This window comes from Pyrgilauda ruficollis, unplaced genomic scaffold (assembly GCF_017590135.1).
Source record: "Pyrgilauda ruficollis isolate IOZ18807 unplaced genomic scaffold, ASM1759013v1 scaffold236, whole genome shotgun sequence".
NCBI classification, from domain to species: Eukaryota; Metazoa; Chordata; class Aves; order Passeriformes; family Passeridae; genus Pyrgilauda; species Pyrgilauda ruficollis.
In genome coordinates, this window is record NW_024523205.1 from 289,994 (window position 1) to 303,260 (window position 13,267).

Below are 13,267 nucleotides of genomic sequence, written 5' to 3' on the forward strand. Positions count from 1 at the left end.
GACACAAGTGTGACACTCTCTGGATGGGAGCTGGCCCTGGTGCACTTTCTGAGACCTGACTGTCCCCTGACTTACAGAGCGGCCCTTGCATTACTCGGAGAAAGTTCTGCCCATCCTGCACTGCCTGGGGACAGAGAGTTACCTGGTGGTGAAGAAGCAGATGTCCATGGAGAACATGCTCATCTACCTTGGTGAGAGGCAGGGGCCATGGTCTGGGCAGGGAGAGAAGGAAGGGGATGGGATGGGATGGGATGGGATGGGATGGGATGAGGATTGAACACTGATGGGGATGCAAAGTGGAAGGGAGGGGATGGAGAAGGGGTTGGGAATGGGAAAGAGGATGATATGAGATCCAGGTAGGCATCAGCCCAGTTAGCATGTGACTTGGAGTCTCCTGATACGGTGTCATGGCCAAATGCTGTGCCCAGAGCAGAAGGGAAGCTGGTCCTGCCTGGCCTGGGATTTGAGGGGCAATGCCAGGACTCGGCAGCAGCTGTAAGGCTGCTGTTATACAGGGTGAGGGTGTGTCTGTGCCCTCCTTGGGGGGTCTGTGCCCCCTGGGGGGCTGGAGTCCCTCAGGCATATGCCTCCAGCCAGCAGAGTGGGTGACTGCAAGCATGGCATGATGAAATTCCGGGAGGAGAGGAACCTGCTGGGGCTTGGGCTGAGCACTGGCTTCCATGATCGCTACTTCATCCTCAACCAGTCCTGGCTGCGCCTCTACAAAGAAGTGCGGGTGAGCCTTGCCTTCTTCTCCTTCTCCTTCTCCTTCTCCTTCTCCTTCTCCTTCTCCTTCTCCTTCTCCTTCTCCTTCTCCTTCTCCTTCTCCTCCTCCTCCTCCTCCTCCTCCTTCCCCTTCCCCTTCCCCTTCCCCTTCTCCTCCTTCCCCTTCTCCTTCCCCATCTCCTTCCCTTGCCTTTCCCTTCCCTGGCCCTTCCCCATCCTGCCCTGCCTTGCCTTGCCGCACTGTGACTTTCTGGGGATTCCCTGAGGACAGGAACTTGTGTGGGCTGACATCTCTCAGGCAGTTCAGGCAGCAATCGGGTTGCTATGGCACAGGCAGTGCAGTCAGCCATGGGCAGTGTGGGCAGTGCCAGAACTGGCCCCTGAGGTGCTGTCACCCAGACCTGGAGCAGATTCCGGAGCAGATCCCGGAGCTCCTGTCAGTGTCAGGGCTGAGGGGGGACATGCTGGCATAGTGGCTGTGCAGTGACAGCCCCTCTGTGCCCCCCAGTTCCTGGTTGCCCTGATGTAACACTGCAGCCTAGCACATTACCACTCCATCCCTATGCCCTGCCCGTGGGCACAGGGGGGCTGCAGGGAGGGGTCCCCCACCTCTGTGTTAACCCTTCTCCTCTGTTGAACAGAGCCTGAGGCAGCGGAGCCCCCCCTTGGAGAGCGTGAGTAGGGAGGGGAACGGGACTCAGCTGGGGTGCAGGGGCTCCCATGCCCTCTGCCCTTACAAGTGTGCCCAGGATTGACCTCAGATCCATTCCAGGGTCAGTCTCAAATCCAATCCTGCAGCACACATGTGCCAATCACTGGAACTGTCCCTGGTGCTACCAGCTCTCCCCATTTGGCCCTTCTGGCTTGTGGGTCCCGCTGCCCTTCAGTCCAGGCAGCCAGAGCTGGGTCTGGGGAAGGGACCAGAGAGGATAGGGATGGGCTGAGCTGCTTCCCCATCCCTCAGGCATTGGATCGGGCTCTTGTAAGTCAACACTGCTTGCATGTGAACATGGATGGGTCCACAGTGTGGCACCTGCTTCTGGGTCATGGCAAGGCACAGCCAGCACTGGAAGGGTCCTCATGCTGTGCCACAATGGCAATGGGATGCTTAGGAATGTGCTCTGGGCAGAGTGGGTCCGAGTCCACCACTGCCGTGGCTGTGGCCATGATGCTGAGGAGGGGTATGAGGTGGGATCCTATGGGGAATGTCCATTGCCAGACTCTCGAGACCCTGTCACAATGTGCAAGTGCTGGTCCCAGCTCAGAAGGCAATTGGCACCGTCTAGGGGAGACAGGCCACCTGTGTCCCTTTCCTGCTACCTGTGGCCCTAGCCATGGGTGACAGACACATGCTCTGCTCCATGCTGGGCTTCACCCTCCTCCCTATCACCACATCACTACAGCTTTTCCTCCCTGCTGGGGGGTGGACTCTATCCCAGCGACGGTGGGGACTGTGATGGGTGGGGATAGGTCTGGCAGCCACCAACATAGTGTTGGCACCCTGTTCCCCCAGAGTCACAAGCCAGAGAAGGAATGGCCTGTCCGAAACCTGAAGGTCTACCTGGGTGTTAAAAAGAAGCTTCGACCTCCAACGTGGTGAGCAGCAAAGGGGTGGCCTGTGGTGCTGAAGGATGAGGATAGGAGTGGAGATGGGGACAGGGAAAAGGACAGGGACAGTTTTGACTGCTGGACCTGTCCTCTGCTGGCCAGGCCTCCTGCCACCAGGTGTCAGAGCAGCCCTGTAGCACGCTTCTGCAGCCCGGTCCAACCAGCAGGGACTGGGCTGTCCCCAGCCCTGTCCCCAGCCTTGTCCCCAGCCCTGTATTCGGTGCTGTCCCTGCCCTGTCTTTCTCCTGAGCCCTGTTCCTGGCACTGTCCCGGCGTGTGTTTGTCTGGCTGAGGGGATTTGCAGAACTGGGGGAGGGTTTGTGGGGCTGGAGTGGGCAGTTGCAGGGACAGTGCGGGGTTTGCAGAGATGGGGCTTGGAAGGGATGAGAGGAGTTTGCTGGGGTACTTGGCCAGCAGAGGACGGCTGTGTGGGCTGTTGGAGTTCATGTTTTCACTCCTCTCTTCTAGCTGGGGTTTTACAGTATTCTACGAGAACGAGAAGCATGAGAAGCAGCAATGGTGAGGGAAGGCAACACGGGATACTAAGGTTCTCCCTGGGATAGACAGACACATGGCAGCTCTCTGGAGCCTTTGCCATGGGAGGGGGAGATGGGGAATCACAGAAATCGTTAAAGCATTTGGATGGGAAATGACCTTGAAGATCATCCAGTTGCACCCTCCTGACACTGGCAGGGACATTATATGTGTGGAGACAGCCTGGCTGAGCACTCAGGCCCCATGCAGGTTCCCCCTGAGGAACCCCTGTGGCTGTCCCCTTCAGTCCTCTGGGGTCTCATGCAGAGCAGCAGCTGAGGTCTCTGGAGCAGGCAGGTGTCCCTGGAGTGGGCAGAGGGGACACCCTACTTGCCTCCACCACCTCCTCTGGCTGCTGACACTGTTTCCGCAGGTACCTATGCTGTGACACCCAGGCTGATCTGCGGGAGTGGTTTGCCACCTTCCTTCAGGTGCAGGTAGGGAGTGGGCTGGATGATCACTCCCTGTGAAAGTGGGGCACCCCATGGGGGACAGTCCCAGAAGGATGCTTGGCCAGCAGAAATCCTTTGGGGTGTCCAAGCATCCCTAAACAGCAGCACCCCAGGTCAAAAGAGAGGTCCTGGGGTGGATGAGTCTCTGGTCTCCATCACCGTCCCTTCTGTCTGCAGAACGGGGGTGCCCTGTGGCCCTCGGAGCGTCCCAGGATGCGGGTGGCGCGGCCGCAGCAGGATGCCAGGTTGGGTAACATCTCCCTCATCCCGCTGCGGGGCAATGAGAGCGAGATGCGGAACAGTGTGGCTGCTTTTGCTACTGACCCCTTAACTGTGAGTGCTCTGGGGGCACTGGATGGTCCTCCATCCTCCATGCTGCATCCCCCCTGCATCACATGATGGGTGGGTCCTGGTCTCCAAGCCTGGGTGGGGGATGTCCTGGCTCCCACTCCTGCTCCCGTTACTTATGTACTGCATCATCTCCAGTGATGGATCTGGGGGGGCCTAGCTGATCCTTTGGGGGCTGGTGGAGTCTCCTGGGTCCAGGGGGTCCCAAATCATGTGATGCAAAAAGAGGAGATGCTGCCATGGTCCTGATTTTTCCTCTAACAGAGCTGGGTTTTCTGTCCTGGTCATAGATCACCTCCCCATCCTGCTGTCTTGTCTGTCTGCAACAGCTGTCCTGCCTGGGGGCTGTCACCCATCGAGTGTCCCTCAACCATGGGGGGGCTCGTGCTGGACTCTTGCCCAGCCACGGGGCTGGTGGTGGGACAGAGATGATCCCACTGCCTCCAAGCCAATCACTTGGGCCCTCGTTGCTGTTATAAACTGGGGGACAGGGCTGTGCCAGGGAAATCCCCCACCAGCACCAGTTGGGCATCACCCAGTGAGTGCTCAGGGATGCCCCAAGGGCAGAGAGCAGCATCTTTGCTGCCCTGGAACACCTGCACAGGCTCAGGTTTATAGCGGAGGGCAGTGGGGAAGTGTCCAGGGGCTTTGCTGTGGGCTATGCTTCACAGTGTGCTTGTGGTGGTGTGGTCTGGTACAGGGGACCAGCACACCAGGGCTCCCAGGGGACAGTGGGTGAGTGTCCCCTGCCACAGGACCAGCATGGGAAGAGGTTCTGGGACTGCAGTGACCCTGGGGGAACCATAGTTTCTCTTGCTGGGCATTTTCCCTGTGTCCCCCTCGGTGCCATACTGCCAGTGATGTGCAGACACGGAGGAGGGGGAGGCTGAGGATGAAAAGTGAACTGTGTGCCCTTTGTCCACAGCTTCTGCGGAACGTCTGAGCTGGAAAACTGACATGCCAGTGAGTTTCTCCCCTCCTGCATGCCCTGTCCTGTTCTGATGACAGTGGGAGCCAATGGTTCCATCTGTCCTATTGCCATCCTGGCTTGGAGACATGGCACGTGTCCACAAAGGTGAAAAGGGGTTGGAAGTGCCTGCTCTGTCCATTTCGTTGACACTTTGCCCTCCACTTGTGCCACAGGTTCATCTCCAAGTGGGGCAGCCCTCGGGGTCTTGTGCCAGCCCCGTACTCCGGCACCTGCCAGGGTCCTGTTGCCTCCAGAGCCTCCACTGGGCCTTCTCATCTTCCACTGTGGGGACCACAGGCAGCCAGGAGGGGAGATGGCAGCAAGGCCACCCCCCAACCCCAGCAGAGCTGGGCTTGGGAGTCACTGCCAGACAGTCCACAGGATGTCAGCCCCCTGACTCTGTGCCTCAGCTGCCTTTGGCCACCACTTCTTTTCCCAGCTCTGGGAGGAGAAGCAGAGCCTGACTGGGAGCTGCAGTCGAGGGCTTTTACGTTTCCTGTTCCATCCCCTATTTTTAAGTCTTTGTCCTCTAAAATGATAAGGCAGGTGCGAGCTGCCCTTCCTGTGGAATGCCGCACTAGCCCTTCTCATGGGATACATGCCTGGCTCCAGGCACCACCATCATCATACTCCCATCACTCCTGGGGAAGGGTCCCCTCTGTGCTGGGTGGGGCAGGATGACAAGAGCCTCAGTATTCACCCAACACTGGGAAGGGGGTGCCCCTGGTCTCTGTCCTCTATCCATCAGGATGGAGATGGCAGGAGCAGCCCCTGCGTCCCACTGCCGCCTCTTGACAATATTAAAGGTCTTAAGAAATGAAGTGAGAGTGTTCAGGTCTCTGCCAGCCACACAGGGCAGGGGACACCAAGAGCTGGAAGTGCAGAGGGACAGTCCTGGATGATGAGCCACCTGCTGGGTGGTTGCCAGAGAATGGGTGCCATGGAGAAGGCAGGGAGCTGCCCTTTTGGGGACAGAGCAGTGGCACCCCAGTCCAATAATCCTCTGCTGTGATTGCTGAGCCTTGCCCGTGCAGCCAGAACGCCGTGCCAGTGCCAGAGTTGGTGTCTGTGCTGGACTGCCACTGTAGATCACCAGGAGTGGGTGGGATCTACCAAGAAACACGTGTGCAGGTGTATTTCAGGGCCTGGGCCCTTGCAGTGTGAGGCACAATGGGTATTTCAAAACCAGAGGTTGGGAGCTGTCTGTTTAGATCAGGGCAGCCATAGGAACTCCTCCCCATAGCCCATGGCTGATCCTGTGTGCTGCTGCTGCCTGCCAGTGCTTGTGACCTTGGAACTTGCCATGGAAACCCTTTGAGCTTCATCTCACAGCCATTGTGGTGGGGAACATCATTGGAGCTCAGCCTGAGTGGCAGAAGGTAGCTGGGACTCTGCTTTCCCTGGTTTCCAGGGATGTGGGGATACACACAGATGTGGGGATGCAGGGCTGATGCTGGTCCCCGGGGATGGAGGGATGCAAGGGGCTGGGTGTAACTGCAGGGCTGGGAGCATCACTCCCCGCTGAGTTGTCTGTGGCAGCCCTGGGTGGGGGTGTCCCACCGCCCCCTCCTCACGCTGAGCCACCACAGGGGCTGTCGGTGAGTCATGCGTGGGAGCAGGAGGGCTGTCAATCACCTGTGGGCGCTGCCAGGGTGCAGGATGGTGGCAACAGTGCTGGCAGTGTCACCTGAAGTGCTGGAAGGGGTGGAGGGGCCACTAAGAGGGAGACGGAGGGAGGGCACCTGTGTCTCCACCTCCCCCTGAAAACAGCACCCCACAAGCCTCAATTATACTAGTGTGTGGTTCAGGCCCCTCATTGTTGTGGCAGGGTGAGGACCCAGGTGTTGGGATGAGCAGGAGAGCCTTCACCACCCCTGCTTTCATGACGTCTCCCATTCTGCTGTGCCAGGTTGCTCCATGGGCCTTCTAGTGCCCAGGACTCTCTGGGCCAGGAGCGGATGCCTGGCACCAACCCCAGGGATGTGCCAAGAAATACCATTAGTGCTCAACATTGTTAGATATCCACTCACTCACTCACTCACTCATTCACTCATCCATCTGTCAATCTGTCCCTCCATCCATCCCTTTCTCCCTACCTCCTTCCCCACTTCTGTCTCTCCCCTGCCCTACCACCATTCCCTCAATCCACTCCCTCCTTCAGCAGCCTACCTGTCTCTCTGGCCATGCAAGTGTTCCTCTTATCCTCCTTCCCAGTTTTTCACCACTAGGACATCCAGCCTCTTCATCTTGCCCTGCTCCAGGAGCCGGACAAACTCTTTGCAGCTCCCAACCAGCCAAGCTTCCAGCCTAGGCTGGGTCTGTCCTCCCTGCACCCCTCAACAGACCAGGAGCAGAGTGTGGGGCAGCAGGAGGATGCGGGGGGCCCTTCTGGATCCCATGAACATGAGATTTGGGGTTCCCTTCATCTCTAACCACATTTTTTGGGGAAGGGATCCATAGGGATCTGCTGGTGGCCCACTTGCGGAAAACTGGGAGTGGGCAGGAGGGATACAGTTGTGGTGCTGGGAACCTCTGGGTCCCATAAGCATGAAGTTTGGGGTTCCCCTTACCTTCATACTGTTTTCTGGGGGAAGAGATGGCCAGTGAGCTCCTGACAGCCCATCTGAGGGCGGCCAGGATGCAGTGATGATTACTGGGGACCTCCTGCCCTGATGTCCTCGAGCCCAGTGAAGACAGGAGGGGCCAGGACACTGTGCAGTAGCACTGCTGCACTGAGCTGGTACAGCATTGCCCTGTGGAGAGATGGATCCATCCAGGAGCCCATCACCCAGAGCAGGATGGATCAGGCCTCTCTCCAGCTCTCACTATTCATAGTGCTGCGGAGGCGAGTGCCATGTGACTCCGCACATTGGCAAGTGATTAATTGCAGAGACATTTACAAACAACTTAATAAACTGACATTGGTGGGGGTTGGGCATGTGAGGGTGTCTTCTGGCTTCTCCATAGGCACAGGCTGAGACTCAGCTGGGACGTGGCTGAGACCCACAGCCTCTTCCTGGAGTGCCGGAGCCCTTGGCACTGTCCCTGTTCTTGCCTGTGGTCTGGTGGCGGTGGTAGCATCAGTGACCTTGTGCACCAGACGTGCAGATTAGTTGAATGCCAGACTTGAGTCATGGTCATGGTGCCACCAAGGACGATGCTGCCATTCCTGAATACTGCCATTCCTGAGGCGCTGCCTGCCCTGAGTTCTGCCTTTCCTGGGTATTGTGTCTTGTGGTGGGGACACCCCACATTCACTGTCCTCATCTCGGGTACTCTGAGGAGGAGCCAGGTGGTGGGTGGACAGCCCAGCATAATGCCACAATCACCCCATGGCACCAGTAGAGGTTGTCTGCAGGGGTTCTCTGCATCCCACACCCACAGCAGCTCTGTGTCCCACTGAATGGCTCCTACCCCGGCACTCCCCCTCCCCCCTCAGTAATGAACTCAGCAGATTATCAGGTCCTGGGTTATTAGGGAGCAGCCACACTCCAGCAGACTTTAAACTAGTCATTATTTGATCAACAGCCCAATTAAACTGTCACTGGCTTTTTCCAGCCTTTTTCCCATCACTTTTCCTTTTTCCTTGCCTCCTGCCTTTTCTCCATCTATGCTTTTTTTATCAGAGCATGTGGCTGCCAACACACTCAGGATGCTCCCAAGGGGTTCACCTGACCCCTCAGCTATCAGTTTACCCATCCAGAAAATGGGATCAGGCTGGGGAAGGATTTGAGGAAATCTACCACTCCCCAAACTGACACAGGAACCCCCCCTCCCCCTGCTCCATTCCACTTTCAGCCTGGCCCAGTGATGGAAAAGGTCTCTGCATGTTGGGGAAGGGAGAGAAGAGCCAATGGGAGGGTTTTAAAAGCAGAAAGTGAAGGGGCAGAGGAAAGGCCCGGCTTGCTTGAAGCTTTTTATCCTTCACAGTGCTCTCCCCTCTCCCTCTGCTCTGTCCACTCCCAACTTCCTCCCTGGCAGTCACCCTCTCGCCAGAAGGCTTAATAAGAAAAATGAAGGAAATTTAAATAGCTAGGTAAATGTTGGGCTGGTATGGGGGAAGGGAAGGCTGCAGAGGTGGGTTGTGCCTAGGAGGGTCCCATGGGATGGGGGATCTGCCTCTCCCAACTCCAATGGGGTGCTGGCAGTGCCAGGGACTCAATTGCAGGTGATAGGTGTTGGGAGCTCGGTGTCTTGGGAGAATGGAGAAGGTGTTTAGGAAGGGATGTTTGCCCTTGGCTTTGCATGGCCAGAGCTGGTCAAGGAGACATGAGTAAAGCAAGATGGTGATGGGTGGCAGAGATGAGAGCCAGACTGGGATTTTCCCTGTCAGGGGGGGACCTTCCCAGTGGGCATAGGGACCAGTGAGCACAGCCAGCTGACAGCCTTCTTCCCAGCAGAGGCCAGTGGTGCCATTGCATTCCAGAGCATATTGGTCTGGCACCTGAACAAGGATGCTCTGGCTGATGCCTGTTTATCCATCACTGTCACAGCACTGGCTCAGATGAGGATCTGGGTTTGTCTTTCTCCATTAAGTAGATGTTAATTTGCATTTATTTAAAAATAACAGAGCTTTCAATCTCTTTATTAACATCGGAGCAGCAATGCTTCTGGGTTGTCAGCCCAGAGATATTCCTGATGCGTCCCTGTCCAGGGCTGGGCACAGAGCCCAGCTAGTATCCCCTGGAGCCAGGATCCCCAGGGAGATGTGTGCAATGTGGGACAGGCAGATACATGTAATTGCTGAGTTGTCAGCATCCTGGCTGCTGTGTGTCCCCTGGGTGACAGCCCTGCTCCTCTGTGTGCTCCAAGACTTCTGGAGTGGGGAGAAACAGGGATCAGTTTTTCAGGGGTGGTGGGGGGACTCAGTGTCCCTGTGGGCTGTAGAAGGGTCACGAAGGGATCTGAAGCATCTCTGGAGCCTCCTTGGGGTATCCTTCCCCAGGTGAAGGCTCAGAGCTGCTCCCTGAGCTACAGACAAGACCCCAGCAGGTTCTGCAGGTTAAGGCAGTGAATTCCCTACGGAATCAATCTTTTGGAGCCCTGTGGCTAATGACAACAGTGCTCCAAGCAGCTACATGGATGTGCTGCATGCCCTGCAGGCTGGGCATGCATCCCCTACCCAGCCCTGCACCTGGTGGCACCAGACATGGGTGCAGCTGCAGAGCAGCAGACACAGCTCTGCCCATCCGCTCATGGATGACACCTGTCTGGTTCACCAGGACTCCAAAATCTCAGTTTGCCCTTGTTCCACCTGCTGGGAGATTCCCAAGGAGCCCATTTTGGGCTGTGACACCAGATGTGTGTGTGAGCATGCCGTATGCTTTCACTGACATGGCGTGCCTGGATCTGCAATTCCGTGCATGACTATGCATCCAAACACATGCACACATGCCCAGGTGCACACATGTGTATTTATACGTACCCAGGTGAGCAGCAGCTCCATGGACATGTGGCCCTGAACGGTGTCACCCCACTTCCATGTGGGCTGCCACTGAAACAGCAATGACCTTTGGCTTATTGAAGACAAGGGAGATGGCAAACCTCTGTCTTGAGTGTTCATGGAGGACAGGCCTTGAATCAAAGGAAAAAATAATAAAAAATAACAACAACAAAACCCCAACCAAAACAAAACAAATGACAAAAGAAAGAAAAATAATAAAATAAAGGGAAGCAATAAAATAAGCAAAGGTAAATCTAAAAAATCCCTGAGACTTTTTATATATATTAAAAAAAAAATACACAGGGAAAAAAGCTCTTTGAGAAGAATCACTTCAAATTGGCTATTTATTGGTGCAGCATCCCGCCGGGAGGTTTCCATGGCTACCTGGCAGCCAGCAGCCAGGGCAGCAGCGTGCCAGCCCCATGTGTCTCCCAGCGGGTTCCCTCGGTCCCCCCAGCCACGGACCTTTGTGCTGCACTGGCGGCGCCTGATGCTGCTGGTGTTGAGCCAACACCACCGTCCTCAGCCCCGCCATCAGGTGCTGCCCCTGAAGGCCACATCCTGAGGATTGGTACCCACCTGGTGGGATGCTCAAGGGACTAGAGGCTGACATTGGAGGCACGGTGGGAATGGGGTGCCCTTGCAGAATCCCCTGTGCAAGTCGGGAGCAGAGCTGAGCCCCCGTCTGGGGGGGACAGATGCCTCAAGGCACTTCTGCTCCCCAGAGGAGCACTGAAGCTTTACTTCTGGACACCTCATCACTGCTTCTCCCCACCCCAAGGAGCCCTGGAGCATGATGGGGAGCAGGGCTGTCATCCAGAGGATGTTCTGTCACCACCTGGACGAGCTGAGCTCTCCCCTTCCCTCTCACCAGCCATGGTTTGAGACAGGTGGTAGGGAAACCTTTGGGAAGAGTCTTTTGAAACCTCGTGCTATCCCTTGGGGAGGATGCTGCTAGATTTGGAGGGATAATGTGCAGGAGCTGGAGAGTTGCCATGATGGTCAGCACTCGCATGGATCCCTTCCATGACCCTGAAGGATCATCTCAAAGGCAGCCTCTCTCCATGGGGCCCCCATTTCCCCTTGTGGGTGCACCCATGGGCCATGACAAGGGGACACTGATTGACCCTGACCCCTACTGAAGGTGCAGGGAAACTTCTCAGCTGCCCCAGCGCTGTTGGAAGGCAGAACACTGGGACATCTCTTCGCAGGAACAAGGAGCTCCATCCTGCTCTTCCTGTGTCACCAAGGCTGCCTGGTTCCTGCCCTGTCCCCTGTCTTGCAGCTCATCTGCCAGCCACCCTGAGGGCATGGGAGTGTTGGGTGCAAAGGAAAAGCCCCTCCACTCCTCCTATCATCTCCAAAGCAGGGATAGACCCCTGCCTCTGGGTGATGGAAAGGGGGAGAGGGGATTTGGGACTTCTGGGCTCAGTCTGCACCCCAGTGCCACCCTGGGACTGGATGCCTTGGTACCCCGATGCCCGCTTCCACAGGTAGCACTGTGAGGGCTGGGAAGGGCTCAGGGGTGGCAACAAGGGTCTCCAAAACCTTGAGCATCTTTGGAATGAGGAATCAATGGAGGGGGTCAGGTCTGGGTTCCTGGTATGAGGGAGGACTGTGGGGATAGTACCTGGGCTGAGGTACCTGGTAAAGCCCTGGGAGCATCCTTATGACTCCTGACAGTTCCCAGGACCAGAGTCAGATCCTGCAGCTCTGCTTAAATCCCTGTTTCCCACTGCCTGTGTGCCAGGTATCCCCCCTGGCATAGCCCAGGTACAGAAGCTTCCACCTGGAGAATGGCGCCGCAGGGATATTTTCCCATACTTTGGGCTCAGGGACACATCATACTATGGGAGGACGGAAAAATTTGAGGTGCAATGAAGAGTGAGGCTGGAAACTGAGGTCAAAGTGTCCCCCCATGCGCCTTAGTGTCCATGAGCACCTCATTCTCCTGGCTCAGGACTGGGGAAGGTCACCTGCATGATGTCCTGAGTGTGATAGAGCCAGCGGGTCCCTGTTCCCTCCTGCACCGAGCTGACAGATGTGACCAGGCAGGGGACACTGGCAGAGGCTGGAGGGCATCTTCAGTGGCAAGTGCAGAACTGGGCTGCAGGAGCTGGCCCCAGCTGCCCTCCCAATACCTTGTCAATCCCAGGGGCCTGCAGGCTCAGAGAGCTGTGCATGTGGGGGCTATAGGCTGGGGGGCTGCTGAGACCAGCTTGTGATGGTGTGAAACACCTGGAGAAGGTGGCTGATTCAGATCTATTCCTCTTCCTTCTCCTTTTTCCCTTCCCCTTCTGCTTCCTCTTTTCTTTCCTCCTTCTCTTTCCTTTTCCCTTCCCCCTCTCCCCTTCACCTTCTTTCCCTTTCTTTGCCCTTCCCCCCCTTCTTCCTCCCCCTTTTCCCTTTTTCCTTCCCCTTTCCCTTCTTTTCCCTTCATCATCCTTCCTTTTCCTTTTTTTCCCCTTTCCCTCTCCAAATCCCATTTCCAAAGCCAAGGAAAGCCCTTGCCTCCTCAGGCTACCCTAGCTCCTTCCTTTGATGTGCAGAAGCTCCATCCCAGCTCCAGCACCTTCCTAGCCAGTAGCACCAAACCTGGATGGCTCCATGGGATGGGCTGGCACTGGTGACAGCATTGCCCCAGTGTGGGATGTAGTGGATATGTTGCACCACAACAGGCTCCAAACAGCTCCCTGGGACACCCATCCCTACCCCAAAATACACATAGGGTGTTTCTCTCTGTTCTGCCCCAATCAAGGGTGAGCTGTTGGACCTGTGGACACAGAGAATAATTTTCTGGTTCACTGTGAATTTATTTCCTTTTCTTTTTTTTCATTGAGAACATCTTGTACCGACGTTGCAATAAAAACAAAGCTCCAGGTTCCTCTGTGTGGTTTTTTCTGCTCTTTATCTGTTCCCAGGATAAATGTCAATGGAAATGGAAAAGCTTTTCTCTGTTTTGCTATTTTTTTCCCTCTCTGAAAGATTCCTCAGGTTTATGAGGGAAAATGGTGGAAAATCAGAAAGGAAAAAAAAATCCCCAAGACTTGCTGAAATTGAACTTTCTCATGGGTATGCCTATGTATGTGACAGGACCAGGAGGGATTAAACAGATATGTAGATGTGGCACTTGTGGATGTATTTTAGTGGTGGGCTTGGCAGTGGTGGGGAGCTGTTGGACTTGAT

At 56.0% G+C, this 13,267-nt stretch overlaps 1 protein-coding gene across 4 annotated transcripts in view; it reads left to right on the forward strand.

Moving 5' to 3' along the window:
- The window catches only part of ARAP1 (ArfGAP with RhoGAP domain, ankyrin repeat and PH domain 1), a 35,409-nt gene extending 29,954 nt beyond the window's left edge, over nucleotides 1-5,455 (forward strand). For 3 of the 4 annotated variants that reach the window (XM_041469543.1, XM_041469544.1, XM_041469546.1), the window contains 9 exons: nucleotides 78-191; nucleotides 594-736; nucleotides 1,368-1,400; nucleotides 2,240-2,322; nucleotides 2,803-2,853; nucleotides 3,242-3,305; nucleotides 3,498-3,653; nucleotides 4,594-4,631; nucleotides 4,812-5,455. In XM_041469543.1, coding sequence (XP_041325477.1) covers nucleotides 78-191; nucleotides 594-736; nucleotides 1,368-1,400; nucleotides 2,240-2,322; nucleotides 2,803-2,853; nucleotides 3,242-3,305; nucleotides 3,498-3,653; nucleotides 4,594-4,611 — 662 coding nt within the window. In that variant the 3' untranslated portion in view covers nucleotides 4,612-4,631; nucleotides 4,812-5,455. The remainder of the gene's footprint in view (nucleotides 1-77; nucleotides 192-593; nucleotides 737-1,367; nucleotides 1,401-2,239; nucleotides 2,323-2,802; nucleotides 2,854-3,241; nucleotides 3,306-3,497; nucleotides 3,654-4,593; nucleotides 4,632-4,811) is intronic. The other variant, XM_041469545.1, reaches the window with a different exon arrangement.
- Nucleotides 5,456-13,267: the final 7,812 nt, after the last annotated feature.